Source organism: Labeo rohita, chromosome 9 (genome assembly GCF_022985175.1).
Source record: "Labeo rohita strain BAU-BD-2019 chromosome 9, IGBB_LRoh.1.0, whole genome shotgun sequence".
Lineage (NCBI taxonomy): Eukaryota > Metazoa > Chordata > Actinopteri > Cypriniformes > Cyprinidae > Labeo > Labeo rohita.
In genome coordinates, this window is record NC_066877.1 from 3312960 (window position 1) to 3330276 (window position 17317).

At 36.3% G+C, this 17317-nt stretch overlaps 3 protein-coding genes across 3 annotated transcripts; all 3 read left to right on the forward strand.

Annotated features, from left to right (window-relative positions):
- Positions 1-245: 245 nt before the first annotated feature.
- Positions 246-9529, forward strand: hoxd10a (homeobox D10a). Its single transcript, XM_051118789.1, has 3 exons — positions 246-420; positions 7116-8052; positions 8797-9529. Exons 2-3 carry the CDS (start codon positions 7332-7334, stop codon positions 9069-9071), a joined length of 996 nt encoding a protein of 331 aa, XP_050974746.1. The 5' UTR covers positions 246-420; positions 7116-7331; the 3' UTR covers positions 9072-9529.
- Positions 1253-3411, forward strand: hoxd11a (homeobox D11a). Its single transcript, XM_051118790.1, has 2 exons — positions 1253-1938; positions 2699-3411. Exons 1-2 carry the CDS (start codon positions 1341-1343, stop codon positions 2929-2931), a joined length of 831 nt encoding a protein of 276 aa, XP_050974747.1. The 5' UTR covers positions 1253-1340; the 3' UTR covers positions 2932-3411.
- Positions 9530-10881: 1352 nt separating the features above from the next.
- hoxd9a (homeobox D9a) lies at positions 10882-12777 on the forward strand. The gene is made up of 2 exons (XM_051118795.1): positions 10882-12121; positions 12471-12777. Exons 1-2 carry the CDS (start codon positions 11575-11577, stop codon positions 12710-12712), a joined length of 789 nt encoding a protein of 262 aa, XP_050974752.1. The 5' UTR covers positions 10882-11574; the 3' UTR covers positions 12713-12777.
- The last annotated feature ends 4540 nt before the right edge of the window (positions 12778-17317 follow it).

Sequence of the window (17317 nt, forward strand, 5' to 3'; positions counted from 1 at the left end):
TTTATAAGCTTAACGCCAACTTTCAAATAGATTTTTCATATAGTTATAAGACGTAAATATCAGGTGGGGGGAAAAATAAACGGTGAATTTGAAGTTTTTCCGTAGTCTCTTGGTAGGAATGTAGAGGTCTCTATTTACCTCCACCCAGGACACTAGACCACAGCACATCCTTTTGCCTGTGCAATAAAATGATTTGGCTGGCGGTTGTTGGTGATTGCCGGGTGCGCATTGTCTCAGACCACAGACGTTCAAAGCCAGAACAGTTGTTTTGTACTTGGCAGTGTGAATCCGTGCATCTTCCTGTTCCACCTTTCGGTAATTGTTTCGAGGAATTTTATTCAAATCGTTACAAAATCGTTTGACTACTGGAATACATTATCGGACTAAATTGCAGATTTTGCTTCAGGCTAAAAAAGAAAGGTACAGTTGAAAATGTTATTACCTTTTACTATATTTTGCACTTTCTTGTAAAAGCATTCTTGTACACTATTTGCACCGTGACTAAATTTTTACGTTCTGTAGAATAAACAGAAAATCTGTTTTCACGTTTTGGTGAACTGTATTACATTTCTGTTGGTTTCTGTGTCAGCTCCTATATATATATTTTTTTCACACTTATTTCTTTTTCCTTTGTCTTTTTAAGTCTTTTTATGTCATGTCTTGTGTGCTTAGACTAAGGTATAAAAAATACGGACTTAGAGTTTCCAACATTTTTAGTAAAATATAAATCATGTGTTTAAGAATGTACCGTGCATTTTGATCGTAAGACATGCAAATCTCAATTTCCGAGTATAAGGAAAGAGCGAAAACAAAAACATTGCAGTTTTGCTTCAGTCGTCAGTCAAGTTTTCTTTCGGCCGGGAGGGTAGGTGGTTGGGAAACCTAAGAAAATCTTAAAATAAAGCAAATAATTAGTACAACTTAATGCGGTGCATTGGAAATAAATTGTATAATGTTGTGATGAAGGTGCTGTATTGCATTAACCACTGTAAGATTTTAAACAAAATGTAATGTGGTATTTCTGTGATTGTTTACTAATGCCTTGTAATACACACGGGGAAATCAACATGGGAGTTTCAAAAATGTAGGCAACCAATGACCTTCCTCATGCGGTTACCTATGAGCCGCTCACTTAATGACTGATATTGATATATGGTAATTTTTTTTACCGGATCACATGACACAATTACCTCAAGAATCGATCAAGATGAATTGCACGTCAGCGTACGTTTCCGATTTTTTCTTCCTCGCGAGTCCTATCCACACGCATATGGTGCAATAGATGGGCAAAGTTTAACAGTCAAGCAGACGATTTTTCCTCTCTAAGGCTAAAGCGAGCAATGACGGACTACGATGATCGCAGCAACTGTGCATCTAATATGTATTTACCGTACTATGTTTCTGCTCCTGATTTCTCGTCGGTCTCTTCGTTTTTACCACAAACTACGTCGTGTCAAGTAAATTTTCCCTATTCTTCCAACCTAGCGCAAGTCCAACCTGTTCGTGAAGTGACTTTCAGGGACTATGGACTGGATCATCCGAGCAAATGGCATTACAGGGGCAATTACGCTTCGTACTATTCAACGGAGGAGATAATGCACCGAGATCTCCTGCAGTCATCAAACAGAGCGGAAATGATTTTTAAAAACGATTCCATGTATAGCCATCACGGTGGTACTAACTCCTCGTGCAATTTCTTTACCAACGTCGGCCGAAATGGGGTACTTCCACAAGGATTTGATCAGTTTTTTGAGACTGTTAACTCTGAGAAGCCCAACCCTGAGCAGTCCAAACAAAAGCCAGATACGAGTGTCCCCGGAGATGCTGCATGTAATGTGTCTACAGATAGCGCGGAGCAGACCAAACAAGACCCTACAGAGACCATGGAGGAGGAATCCTCAATATCAACCTGCGATGAAGAAAAGAACAACGGCTCAAGTAGGTCTACGCTTTTAACGGCGGTTCAATCCTCCCTATTACTTTATCGGTTAGCTTTTATGTGGCGCTTTATAAGCATGCAAAAGTTTTTATATAGCTAGTAAGATTCACTTCGCTGCTGTAAAAATCTTTACGATGTGGAAGACGCTTTCGTCGGAATATTTCATATATGTATAAAAAATAGGCTATATATATATATATATATAACTATATATATATATATATATGCACACACACACACACACATGTTGATGAACTGTTGTGAAGACAGAAATGACCGTTGTGATGCAAATCGAGAAAGTTCAGGAGCTTTTAAAAGCATCCATCTCGTTGTTGTTACAGCGGTAATTACTTACATTATCACTAAAGATTTTAACTTGGAAGAGAAACACTTTAACTGAATTGAAAACACACCTAGGGGTTACTCGTGTGCGCCTGCGTGCGTTTCGATGTTAAGTGTGTGTATGTGCGTGAGCCATTGGGCCGCTTGCATGCTTGTGTGTATTTCATGTGGCAGAGCTTGTGTTGTTTTATAGTCTGTGTATACATACTCTCGATTCTTCAATTGTCTTGTTTTTGTAACTGCAATGTGGATTACACAATAGTTCAGTTGTTGTGAAAACAAATTAGGCATTAGTATTTGAAGTATTCAATAGACTCTAACTTTAAATGTCATCTCCTGAAGCATCTGCAGTTGCATTGCAACTGAGTTAGGCTTCAAATTCATTGCAATGTAATAAAGTTGCGTTTCTTTTTGTAGGTGCAACAAAATCCAGAAAAAAGAGATGCCCATATTCGAAATACCAGATCCGAGAACTTGAACGAGAATTCTTTTTCAATGTGTACATAAACAAAGAGAAACGTCTGCAGTTGTCAAGAATGCTCAGTCTTACAGACCGACAAGTGAAGATTTGGTTCCAGAACCGAAGGATGAAAGAGAAAAAGTTGAACCGAGATCGTCTCCAGTATTTCACTGGAAATCCATTGTTCTGAAAGTCACGATATTGGCCGAGACGATGAAACGGTGGCTGTTCTGTTATGTCATAGTTGTGGGACATCATCCATTCGTCGGACACATGGGTTATTTTCACGTCAACTCTGTATTTACAACTATGCAAAATACCTGCTATCAAAAATTAATTTGCGATTAAAATTCTGCACAAATGATCTACAACAGTGTATTCGCGATAAGAGAAATTATCAGTTATCAGGAAGATAGGTACCTCGACAATCTGTTCATACTCTGTGTTAATGCCATTGAAATGCAGTAGCTTTGTATTTGTATTTATTTATTGTGTTTTGCATTGTTCTTCGACATACATTCAAGTAACACACTGCATAAGCAACAAATACGTTTGGTTATATCAAATCAGTACACAATTACATTGAGGTAGAACTGTGTATGCATTTATTCGTTTAAAGCATGTAATGTATCTATATGTATTAAATAAATAAAAATAGCAGATTTCTATATTTTGCTGTGACGCCTCTTGTGTGTGATAGTGCGCGTATAAGTAAGCAACAGAGTGTATTATTTATATTAAGACTACTTTGTTGTGATTAAATAGCATTATTTAAATTAATAGTTGCATTTCAAACTGTTAGGCTACTTATTTTTCAGAGGAAGACTATGTCTTTGATTATTACTGAGGAAGGGTCGGTAAAGAGAGCCATTTCCAATGGTAACTTTATAGGTCTTCGACTAATTCCTTTCCTTGCATGTTGTTTTACACTAAGGCTATTTACTAAACCTTGAACAGTCTAGACAGTACAATAAACTCTGGGCAGTAAATTAAATTGGGGCTATTGGACCCTCTATCTACTTCAACTGCGACTTTGCCCTGAAACACAAAGGGTGCAGATGTTTTCTTCTTCTACTACTACTTCTTCTCCTTTTTATTTTTCCCTGTCTACGAAAATAGGAATACGTGCATGTGAACAGATAAGAGTGAAAATATAATAATACGGGTTACGTTGAAAAAGAGGTCTATAGTCTTCGAAATCCTATGCATTACACATCACCTCATTTCTACCAGCTTCTACGGGGGCTATTTACGTCAAATGTAGCACGTGAGCACTTACAGTAACCGGCTTGACTATAGTGGTTTACAAACTTAAATGTCGTCAACAATTTTAGGACGTAAAATGAAATATTGCATTTGAACTTCTGTAATGTCAAGGTCGTCACCCTTAACCTTTTTGAATAAGTAAAGGCGCCTTTTTAAGGTTCTCTTTGAAAAACTACGCCCTCTCAGAGGCGCCGCAGTGCAGCACGGCCCAATATGGCCGCTGCGTCCACTCACTCCCACTAGCAGCACACTGATCTGCCTTTAAAGGCATTCATACAGTTACCTCTTACTGGGCTAGGTTAAACACTAGGCAACTCCACATAGACACCGTTTGGCTAGGTGATATACTGTAAAATAAAACCATACAATATAACCATATCACTTACTCCTTACGGTTGTCTTCCATAAGTAGGATTTAGGCCAGGGCAACAATGCAGTAATCTAAGGCTCCTACGAGTGTTTCAGTGGTGTTTTCTTAAGACTATGCTTAAAGAACCTAAAAGACTGTTGGTACAGAAATTATTTGTTGAATATTATTTCATCAGTAGATATATATTAAAAAAGCGGCTACCTCTGTGGACGCAGAATATACTGAAAAAAACAGAGCTGTTTTCTTTAGAGCTAGGCAAACGCAGAACCCTACAAGATAGTTTTGTTTCCTACATGTGAGTTTCCTAAATGTTTTATACCGTACAGTATATACCGTTTTGTTTATACAATTAGATTTTACCTCAATATTGTTATGTGCTTGTTATATGCTTTTTATAATACATTACCGGTCAACATCTCTTTGTTTATTTACATTTTGTTGATACTGCTTGAAGCCACGAGAGGGCGAACTTACAGCAATGATCTGACCTGGTGCTGTGTGTAATCCAAGTGTAGTTGTTCTCAAAAACAATGACTCTGATCTTGATCGGAGTTATGTGATCTTATTTAATGTTTTTACGCCCGTGTACTGTTAATGGATTTTTGTTTTGTTTTGTTTTGTTTTGTTTTTGTTATTCACTGTTATCCTGAATGAAATTTATGCTGTTTCTTTTATTTCAAAATAACCTGAAAAAATATATTCCAGTCGAGTACGGAGGATACCTTTCTCTGCATAGTTCGGGAGACAATTTCAGTAAACATCTGAACATTCTGTCTAGTCTTAGTGCGTTTTACACTCGTTGACATTTGGCGTCCCTTTTTTGGGAAACGTCTGGTTCAATAAAGTGCTCATGCGTAAACAGAAACGCTACTTTCTTCTTCTTCTTAGTATATTATTATCAATGATGATGATGATGATGATATCTGTCGTCGTTGTTGTTATTATAGCATCCTTTATATAGCAAGCGTTACAACCTAGACATATTTTTTTAGTTTAGCTTTTAGTTTTAAAATATATTTTAGAAACAGTTCTCTGGGATACGGCAGACTTGCGTGGGCCTATACAATGGAAGAAAAAAGAAGAAATGAAATACAATACTCCTAATCACTGATACATGGATTCTAGCATAACAGTGGCTTACAGTCCATATTTAGGAAATTATTTTAAACTGTGTACACATCTCTACGGCATCCTATTATTAATCGGAGGTCTATTTTTATTCATTTAATTTATTTATTACACAAAAGGTTGAACCAACCAATTTTTTAAACAAAACCGTTGTCGAAGAATGTAAATAAAATATATTTATCTTTAAATATATAACCGAGATAAATTATGCATTTGAAATGTTTTCATGAAAGCTAACGCTATATTTCCAAATATGAAAACTGTACCTGCTTGGCGTTCATGTCTGTTTTCAGATGTCAATTCTCTGCAGTGATTTTTGTTTGTATTTATGTGGAAAAACTGACAGTGTTTAGATTTCCTTAACTAATTTACGCAAGTGTATTCTAGGAAACCCACTTGTGCATGCGCGCGTTTTATGCTTTATTAAAATTATGCAAAGAAAATGTGCGTGATCGTTCATTTACCTAAGTTAATTATATGCTGAGATTTCTATACAAACAAGTTTATAACCCTGTATAGTTAATTTTATATTTTAGTATTTTTATAACAAGAATATTATTGCTTTTGCTTTGCTTTGTGACAATAGATTATACACCTGTAACAAGCACACTGCCGATGATTATTCAACGGCATATAAAGACGGCATTTAATTTTAGTTCTAAATGATGTTTAACTCTGCAAACGTATTTGCATATTTAGTTATAACGAATATTAGTCTACAACTCTTGACAACAATTTGATAATGTTGCAGATAATAGTTACTGGTGAGAGAAGTAACTATTTTTAAACCAACGTGTTAGTGCTTTTAAAAAAAGCTATTTTTTATTTTTTAATTTATAATTATTTTAAATTGGTTACAGAAAATAAAAATAATAAAATAAAGTAAATCTCTCCAGTCTGTACATTTTAAAGAACTACTTCAATTACTCAAAGCTGAAAAGTAATTTAATCCTTTGACTTATTTTGATACTGTAGACCTTCTTTATGATGATAATGTGAATGATAACGTGATGAAATACACTGTCTGGCTAACATGTAAGTATGATTTAACAAGTACAAGGTTTCTTTTATTTAATTAAGAAACATCCAACATGGTATTACATGAATTGTTAAATAGTAATTACATATGAATTTCTTTTGCATCAGATAAAAAGGCAAATAAATAAGTAAATAAATAAATAAAACAGGCAACATAATTTGTGTCAATTAAAACAGAAATAATAATAAGATCAAACAGAGAAAAGATGAATCACAATTTTGCCTTTCACCCTTAATCCAGAATGCAGTCAGCGGTGTTTAGGCCCACTTCCGCCGCCTAATTTTGTTCTGCTTTGTCCTCTGCATTTTGCCTAGTGAAAGTGTGAACTACGAGAAATTCCTTCTGCGGTATCTGCCGACATTTCTTGTCTTGACCTTGAAATGGAGTTAACAGGAATAGAAAATAGACTGTGCAAAATGCTGCCATTTTTTCCTGGTCCTTGCTCTTTGTTCAACAGTATATATTAGTCCAGTTGTGTCACATTTTGTCTTAATTGTATATGTTCTTCTGGAAATGGATTTAACAACGTTATTTTGACCGTCTTGAAACCAATTTCAAGTCCTTGTTCTAGGTGTCGCTGTTGACCACGTCTAAAACTTCAAACTGTGTGTCAGTGCGCCCACGTGATGGGGAAGAGCCTGCGTCTCAAGGCCATTTTCAAATTTCATTGGTGAGAGTGTCATGTGGTTGCAGAGAGACTCTCTGGGTTATACAGGGATTGTTTTGCTAGATATGTCAGCTTACAGAGGACACTTCTCTGCTTCTTAAAAACAAATTACTCTCCAAAATGTCCTTTCCCAACAGCTCTCCTGCTGCAAACACGTTTTTGGTAGATTCCTTGATTGGGGCGTGCAGAACAGATTTTTATTCCAGCAGTAACATGTACATGCCAGCCACTGCAGAAATGGGAACCTATGGAATGCAAACCTGTGGACTCCTGCCGTCTCTTGGCAAACGGGGGGAAGTAAACCACCAAAACATGGGCATGAACGTCCACTCGTACATACCTCAAACTGATAACTGGGCAGATCCAAGCAGGTCCTGCCGATTAGAGCAACCGCTCAACCAGATGTCCACCTGCACATTTTCACAAAGCATAAAAGAAGAAACTAACTGTTGTATGTACTCCGACAAGAGAGCAAAGGTCAGTTCGTCCGAGATACCCGCGTACTCCAACCTGATTCCCGAGACATGTTCCGTTGACAGTCCAGAGATTCCGGTCCCTGGCTATTTTAGACTAAGTCAAACTTATGCGACGGCGAAAAACCCGGACTATGACAACGAGACGATGAGCCCGAGCGCTACGTTAATGCAGCTGAACAGAGTGACTCCAAAGTCGCAGTCAACGCCCTTTGTCGAGGTGGAAAAGAAGCTTCCGCACGATCGGGACACAAGGAGCTCTTCCCCGGCGCAGAGTCCAGAGCCCAAAGGCAGCACGCTGGAGGAGAAGAATTGCTCAACTGAGGCGTCTGTCTCCAGCCCTGAATTGCCACACAGAGAAGGCAAAGGTGGGTACAATAAACGGATTAATCGCGTCTTGGTGTAATGCGAACGCTCCGGCATCATAAAACCCAATATAAAACACAAACAACCCGAAAGTCGTAATGTTTAATGGGAGTCTTACTCAGGTTGCAGTAAAAGCCTTAACAGGAAACAGCGCTGTGAGGGCGCGTTAACATCAAATACCTTTTGTTGCAAGTGACTTGACATTCTTCTTTGGTCAAAGCACAGTCTCGGTGAAATGTATTTGCAACTTTATCCATTCAGCACGAAAATGAATGTACTTTTAATGTAGGAACCATGCATTGCCATTCATTCGTTACTAACTGCAACACGGCTAGTACAGTTCTATAATGTCATGTTCCTGGTGCAGTAAGTTAAATCTTTGGGAAATTGCGTGTATAAAAAGTGCATTGGTTATAATGAGTAATTTCGCTATTTAAAAAGACAATGTCCTGTGTCAACTAAACCTAAACCACAGGGGGACAAATAATAAAATAAAATAAACTGCATTCAATAAAATTACGTTGTACAAATATAGCCAACGCTTGAATGCTGGTAAACTTCATTGTGTGCTGAAGGTCCAAATGAGGCCACATGAACTATTACAGCTATTTTGACTCAGTACGTTCATTCTAGTGAACTGTAGCTATACGTTTAATTATGATAACTGCTTTAACAAGCATACGCTGCCTATTTTTATTTTCCCCTTTTTGTTTTGCTGTTGTTTCATTGTCTTTTTTGTTTTGCAGAATCTAAAAACGACACACCGACGAGCAACTGGTTAACGGCGAAGAGTGGAAGGAAAAAACGATGTCCATACACAAAACACCAGACCTTGGAATTAGAAAAAGAGTTTTTATTCAACATGTACCTGACTCGGGAGCGCCGTCTAGAGATAAGCAAAAGCGTCAACCTAACTGACAGACAAGTGAAAATCTGGTTCCAAAACCGCAGGATGAAACTTAAGAAGATGAGTCGAGAAAATCGTATTCGTGAACTCACATCCAATCTCACTTTTTCGTGAGCATGCAAGCAAGTGCATTTCAAAAACTTACCTCCCCGTTTCGGTCCATCTGTGTTCACCTGTATAATGTTGACATGAGGGCAGTGTGCATTGTTTTGGCTACTTTCACGTTCCAATGTTGTGATCGTTGCTAAATCCTTGTCATTTGTTGCTACATCTTTGATTGCATTTGAAATGTGAAGCCTTGTGAATTTCAATATGTTTCACAGGGTATGAAAGTGGTGTTAGGTCTTAACTTAAAAATAAGATAGAAACAGGCTGTTCCGAGCGATTTCATTTCAGCGGGGACAGAGCAAAAATGTCGCAGAAACATTTGCGCCAAAAAAGGACATGAAAGCACATTTGAAAATAAAAGTTACTCATTCTTTCTCCACTGAAAACGTACATTTATCTGAAATAATTACGTATAAAGGTTTCTGTATAATAGATGTTTAAATATGTCTGTATCAGTGCATGTTTGTGGCATGTGGTCAGTGGACTAATAAATTCATTATGTCATAATAGTGTTTGTTGTAGTATTTGGTACAATAACGTTTCTAAACCACAGTTTAATCAAGACCATATTACATTCCCCAGTACACCCCAAAACACACACACACGCACAAGAGAACGTATAGCCTATACTCCGCTAATTAAAACCCCGTTTGCAAAACCAAGTCATTTAAAAATATGATCTTAGGTTAAAATATAGTCCGTGTTTGAGCCTGTATCTGTCATTTTCTAAATTTATTCTTTGTACATAATTTATATTCAAAGACAAATTAGCAAATACAAACTCATTTACAAATAGGCCTACATGTCATTTGATATTTAAGCCTACTTTAAAAATTATGGCCATATCTTTTACTGATTTTTTTTTAGTCCATTGTTATGTAAAGCCCCAAAACAATTTAAATGTTTTGGTCGACGAAAAAGCCATGTAATGCTTACTAGCGTTGCATTTGTGTATTCTTAAAAACAAAAACAAAAAAAAAACAAACAAACAAAAAAAAAAAAACTTACGGACGTCACTGACAAACAAAACAAATTTCTTAAATCCTGAATGCCCGGAAGAGAAATCAGAAAATTTACGATAATACTATACAAGAATCAAACTTCAACTTAAGATCAATATGCCAAACATGGCATCAGCATCCTAAATCACTAATTTTGTTCAAGTAAAAAGCATACACAGGGGCTTCCGATAGCTGGTATAACTCGCATGAAGGCTTATAGATAGAATAATTTGGTAATTTCTGTCTTTTATCTTTCCACAAATCTAAAAAAATATATATTAATGGTTTGCATTTTTCTATCTATAGCATCGACCACTCACTCTCCAGTGTGCATACAAACAAACACAATGCCAAACATGCCTCTATAGGTACACGCTCAGATGTGTTCAAGTGTGTGGCCACAGATTGGAACGGAGATTATAATTTTGACCAAAACTGTAACAGATGAGCTCTCTGTGACAACTTGTCGACAAATAATATTATAGCCTACTACATAGTTTTCTTTCTCAAATGATTTTCTAAAATCAGGAAGAAATATGCAATGCACTGTATTTAATCTCTCTGTACACACATTTTATATTTGGTCTTGCACCCTTTTGTTACTCTGTTGTAATGTGACGTAGCAACATCCGCTTTATTATCATCAGTCATTCAACAGTCGTCGCCACCTTATTCAGTGTTCGACGTCCATTATTGTCTAAAAAGACGAGAATGTTCCCACATTTATTATTGTTATTATTATTTTATTTAATGATAAACACGTGGGTCAAGACACTTTGAAATGCCAAGAGTCTTTTTTATTAAGGGAACATTAATACATAATCAAATACACCTCATAAAACTTTTATTGATACACATAAAATACTATGACTCTCTTTTCAATAAGTACCAAAAATATACACAAATATTACTTCCTGTGTCAATCTTACAACACCTTACAGTAAGTATCAAAGTTACAACAACTGAATTGCAGATCTTAACACTAAAGCAGCGAGGACTGTTTATAAAATATGAGAATCTGTGAGGCTGTGGTGGTTCGTTGTTTTACAGCATGTTATTACATTTATTTTACGAGGACTTGCAACTCGGTACTCTATAAAATACTTTACAAGGCTAGAGTATGACATACCTTATGACGAAATTTTGCAAGACTTTACACTGCTGGGATCGTTTGTTAAGCTATCAATGGTGAGGGCTGGTACTGAAATTAAATGGATGTATTAATATGACCTTGTTAAGAAAAAAAACAGTCGTGGTTTAAAACACGTTGTATGCAGAATATCACTACATTTACGTTAGGTGAAAATAATTTCTTATCTTATTTTTTAAGAGTACAAATCAAACATACCGTTATCAGCGGACTGATTTACTCTCTGTATTAGTAAATATGATCACGTGATTCATGTAACCAATCACTGAAGATGAAGGCAGCAAAAATACTATGATTGTTCAGAGGCAAGGTTTCTGAAACAGAGTAACGTTTTATATGAGTTCGAAGGGATCCAAAAATGTCGACTAGTTCAGCTCTCAGTAGTTATTATGTGGACTCTATTATGGGGCACGAAACGGAGGACGTGTACGGAGCGCGTTATGTCCAGGGTTCACACACCGCGCCCGCGAGGCCGTCAGGTGTGGTGGAAAATGCGGACTTTTCCTCGTGTAGCTTCGCTCCCAAGTCAGCCGTGTTCCCTGCGTCCTGGACCTCGGTTCATCAGCCATCTGCCGCTGCTGTGTCCGGAATTTACCATCCATACGTTCACCAGACTCATCTTTCAGACAACAGATACGTCCGCTCCTGGATAGAACCAGTCTCAAACCACATCTCTCTGTCGGGGTTCCACAGCAGTAGTCGGCACAGCGGTACAAAGACTGAAAGTTTACCCCCGAAAAGGACTGAAAGCGCTGCGTTTGAAACAGAGACACCGGTGGTTCCCGAGTATAGCTGCAGTGCTGTATCCGAGAGCGTAGACAAAGCTACTGAAGAAACAGTTGCAAATGATATTTCGAGTCACGGTGAACCCAAAGACGAAAAACAACAACAACAACTTGACCCAAGTAAGTAAAATGAATTGCCTCTTGATTTACAACCGTCGAACTGTCCTAAACTGGAGGTTTTACAAACCTATAAAAGTGTCCGGGCTCTTACCACGGGCCGAAATACTGCCTTTGTCTGTATAGTGAAAATGCTATTTACATATTTGAAAAAATACATAAATAAAGTTGCATCCACAGTCAGTATTAATTCCACAAATACACAATATGTTAATATGAGTATAGATATTTAATATAATTATTAAATATTAACATACCGCTCTCTTTCTGGTACTGTAATGAGTGGTCTAATCAGTTGTGGATGTTAAGCTTATTTATGTGTGTTTTATTTATTTTTTTATTTTTTTTACAGGCAACCCTGCAGCAAACTGGATCCATGCGAGATCAACAAGAAAGAAGCGTTGCCCGTACACAAAATATCAGACTCTGGAATTGGAAAAGGAGTTTCTTTATAACATGTATTTAACAAGGGATCGTCGCTATGAAGTTGCACGAATCCTGAATTTAACAGAGCGGCAGGTTAAAATCTGGTTTCAGAACAGAAGAATGAAAATGAAGAAGATGAACCGAGAGAGGAGCAGTAAAGATCCTTAGTGAACAGTATGCTTCAGCGGAACAGCTAATGCGCTTTCTTGTAATATGCTATATTATTTTTCTTCCCCCCCGGTACTCAAATGGCATACATTGAGTGACTTGAAATGAATGAGTATTCCACAATAACTTATACATTAGTTACATTTTGCTTAATACACCTCAAATGTATTTCCGAGCACCATGGTGGAGCAGTTTATTTAGGATCTGAGAATTCAGTTTTGTATCTTGCAAAGTAAAATTCAGCGTCAGAAGATTCTTATCCTTATCCCACCATTAAAATGTCATATAGGAAACTGGGATATAGTCCGTAATCTGATCAGTTATTAATGTGCTGATCTTTAAATCTTTGTCCATAATGCATGCAAAACCCACTCTTTACCTTCATGCAGCTACGTAATCATTTACTGTGCATTTAATTTCTATCTTTTTTTATTTTTATTTTTATTTTTTTTATTGAACATTATTTACAGTCTAATTTTTAATATCTCGTTTTTAAACTGGTGTATTTCTAGTTGAAGCTCTTGCTGCTGTGGTAGATGCATCGATACGGCCTAAATTATGTAAGTGAATTGAAATTTTGCTGTTTTATTTCTTTTTTTTCTATTTCGTTTTATTTTTTCACAGTGAAGCTTGTCTTCAGTGCTGTATAAAGAATTTGGGTGTAGACAAGCTTTGTTAAATACTCGTGCACTTACTGTGAAAATGTTCCCTTTTTAGGCCATGTTTTACAAATAAATTGCAATTTCGACTGCACACTGCTATATGTACAGACCTTTTAAATAGCAGCAATTCATTTTTATATACAGTGCTACTACCTGACACAAAATACAGATTAATTCTTAGGCAATATTACTAAAAAACGCTTATGATTAGGAAAAGGTGTTGCAAAGAACCCCAATTTATCGTCAAACCTGTACCAAGAATTGCTTTAGAGCAGGAAGAAACTGGGTCCAATAAAGCTATAGAAAGAGCTAGACGTCTGGTCTAAATGAGTTTATGGTATAGGACTGTAATTGCTCTTCTCTTTGAAACTAACCTCACTGCTTCTTTGTGTCTGTTACTTGCACACAAAAACGTAGACACTTTTCTACGGGGCGTCTGGTCGATGTATTGATGGTGAGACTAAAGAGCCATCGACCCCCCAGTACACTGAAAGTCACGTTTATTCACGAAATGCATCTCCACTCTACAAACCTTACAACTGACAATCTTTTTGGGTGTTACTATTACAACAAAATGCAACAGGAATGTTCTCATCTTAGAAAAACGTCGCCATAACAGGCAATTAAACATTCACTGCAAGCTGGGCAGAGAGACAGAGAGAGAGAAAGAACGTCTAGCTAATGTCAGCCATACATTCTTAGCATCACCCATTTTAGATTCTGGTCAAATACACTTCAAAATATATTTAAATGCCCGAGAACATGACTACAATAATAATAATAATAATAATAATAATAATAATAAATAAAAAAACAAATAAATAATTGATAATAAATTTAAAAAAATAAAATAAAAATAAACATAATGCATTAGCAATTTTCAAAGAATGCAAGATTAAACAGGGGTGCACATTATTGCCACTAGAGGGCATAGCTGTTCTGTGAAAATAAAGGGCTGCCTGTGGCTGTGCACAGTAATTTACAGAAGCTTAATCAGAAATTAAAACAGGATAACTGCTGGAGAATGAAATAAATTCAGATTTGTTTCCAGAAAGTCCATATTTCGGGACAAACATATGCGTTCAGTTCTCTATGCATGGTTAAGGTGCACCCGTAAAACTTTGCAGTGTCTGTTTTGACTAAAACTATATGTGGGTTGAGAAAGGACAAGAACAAAGGAATTTGGCCAATGAGCATGTACCTCAGTTTGTAGGACAGTGTGGGTCAGTTATGGCTAAACAGAGAAATGTATATAAACGAATGTTGTTGATATTATGGCGATGTAGCGGTTTCGGGCTTAGTATATTAATGGTGACCCATAACAATTGGTCTAAAGGAGTTTATCGGGTAGACTAGTAAGTGCGGTTACTACAGTTTATTTCATTTTACTTTCGCTTTGACATAGTATTTATTTTCATTTCATAAAACTTAAAAATTAAGGCTTTACTCAAAACAGCATATAGCAACAACATAAAAATACAACGAAGCCGTTTTATTTATTTTAAACACTCACGCACGCTGAAAAACACACTCGTACAGATACTAAAATAGAAATTACAAGGGATTTCTTTTAGGCCAAAAATCATAAGGATATTAACTAAAGATCATGTTCCATGAAGATATATTGTAAAGTTCCTACCGTAAATATATCAAAACTTCTTTTTTTGACTAGTAGTATGCATTGCTAAGAACTGGATTTGGATTTTTTGCACTGCATCTCGGCCAAATATTGTCCTACCCTAACGACTATACGTATCAATGGAAATCTTTTTTATTCCGCTTTCAGATTGTGTACAAAACTCAATTTCAAAAGATTAACCATTATGTCTGGTTTTGTGGCCCAGGGTCACATATTTCGTTACGATGTATTACCATACAATGTATTTTTGGCTATTGCTACAAATATACTCCTGCTACTTAAGGCTGGTTTTGTGGTCCAGGGTCAAATACACATATACTAATCGTGCATTTGTTACTAAACAATTTTAAACTAAATCTGATTTTAATTAAATATTTATTAATTTGTTAATAAAATATAATGCTGGTAATTAATTGTTCAACAAAACAACATTTTCTGATAATAACATTATTATTATTATTATTATTATAGTAGCAGTAGTGGTGGTGAATGAATAAATGCAAATGTAACTTAAAGGCAGTATACGCCGAAGTACAGCATTTCCCAAACTCCAAACGCGGATAGAAAAGAGCAAAGCATACATTTAATCTAATTTTCCTTTCCTTCCTCTCTCTCCCTGTCTGTCATGTGATCTATAACTAAAGGCAAACGTGTTTTGAGGCATGCTGTAGCACCCTGACCGCAGGATTTGGCGATGGGCCTGTTCAGCAAATACAACATTCAATAACAGCAGCTCTCAATCATATCTGATTCCACTGGCATTAATAAGTAACGATCTGACACCATCAATGAGTTCTCACTTTGTCGACCCTTCACATAACACACTGGACAAAGTCATTTCTCCTGCGGATCAACATTTCCACAAAATCCTGAACGGTAGGCATGTGATGGCGTACGGCGACGGCCAGCACTGATGCAATAATTTTATCTGCTTGGGAAATCTGCGACACAGAGCGCCAGTTATCAGTCGAATCCTGGTGGAATTACGTGTCACTGCGACCGCTCTAAATTTTACGCACACGATAACTTTCAAAGACAGCGGGTCTTTACGACGCTGCGAGAGGCCGGGTCGCTACAATACCGAGCCTGTAAATCGTCCGGTAGTAATACTGGCTCGGAACCAGCGTGCCTAAATCAGCGCTCGCCTCCGTCTCAGATGTTCCCTTGGATGAGACTTCAAGGTTGTCGGGCATAAAATCTATTTTCAGATTACTGTAGTTTCACTTTGATTATAAAGGCGTTCCCTTTCAAAGAATACCCCACCTCTCCATACCCTCATTATTCTATACAAACTTTAAAATTAAATTATATATTTCTGAAAGATATGTCTGTCTTTAGAGAAAAAAAGAAATATACCATATACCCCGAGTAAGTGCAATTATTTATTTATAATTTTTCGTTTAAGTTGTATTTTATTTTTAAAACGCAAACTATTTGAATCTTAATTGATATGCAGTAAATAAAGCTTTTATTAAAATGTTGGATTATCAATTTAGTCACGAATAATGTAATGAATAATGTTTTTTTCATTATATGTTATTTGTGGTGATTTGTGGTTATATTGTTGTGTGTTATTTTGCATAATCATAATATACAACATCAAAGTGTCTAAAACCACGATGTTAAAATAATTGTAAAAACCTTAATGTTAAAACAGACAGAAAAAAAAAAACAAACAAACGCAAATTTGTTGGCAAATTTTAAACGCCGACAAATTAACCAAGATTTTGCCAGTTTTAGATTAGTAACGTTTCTGAATCGATACTTCGTTGATCAAAACACATCGTGAGAATCATGTTCACAACTGTTTCGTCATTTGTGTGTGTATATATGTGTATATGTGTATATATGTGTATATATAACGTGTATGTATATACGTTAATGGTCAATTACTATTATAAAATGTAAATAAAATATTAAAGACATTTCGTACATATTTAGCTTCCTCACAATTCAAAATTCATCATAGCGTATCTAATATTATTAATCGAGAGCATTAAGGTAGAAATACTTTTTTTTTACTTGATCGTCGGTGCTTCCTTTACTAGGCTAGTGTATTTTTGTAGCTAAAATTATGTCCGTTTCTACGTAGGTCTAAATTAAACTCAAACTAATTTAATTATTTTACATATACTTACAAAACATCACAGATTAAGAACATTTTAGTAATTTAGTCTTTACAATTGTGCTCTGTCTCTCTCTCACTCCCTCTCTTTTACTATCTCCCTCACACACCCACAAACACATTCTCTCTCAGCAGATGTCTGTGACTGTATTTTCTTTGCTGAGGAAGTGCAGCTGGCT

Excerpts from the sequence above, each read along its gene's own strand:
- hoxd11a (XM_051118790.1), top strand. The coding sequence starts at position 1,341 with ATGACGGACTACGATGATCGCAGCAACTGTGCATCTAATATGTATTTA. Across the intron at positions 1,939-2,698 it reads AGAAAAGAACAACGGCTCAA|GTGCAACAAAATCCAGAAAA; the intron begins GTAGGTCTACGC and ends TTCTTTTTGTAG.
- hoxd10a (XM_051118789.1), top strand. The coding sequence starts at position 7,332 with ATGTCCTTTCCCAACAGCTCTCCTGCTGCAAACACGTTTTTGGTAGAT. Across the intron at positions 8,053-8,796 it reads GCCACACAGAGAAGGCAAAG|AATCTAAAAACGACACACCG; the intron begins GTGGGTACAATA and ends TTTGTTTTGCAG.
- hoxd9a (XM_051118795.1), top strand. The coding sequence starts at position 11,575 with ATGTCGACTAGTTCAGCTCTCAGTAGTTATTATGTGGACTCTATTATG. Across the intron at positions 12,122-12,470 it reads ACAACAACAACTTGACCCAA|GCAACCCTGCAGCAAACTGG; the intron begins GTAAGTAAAATG and ends TTTTTTTTACAG.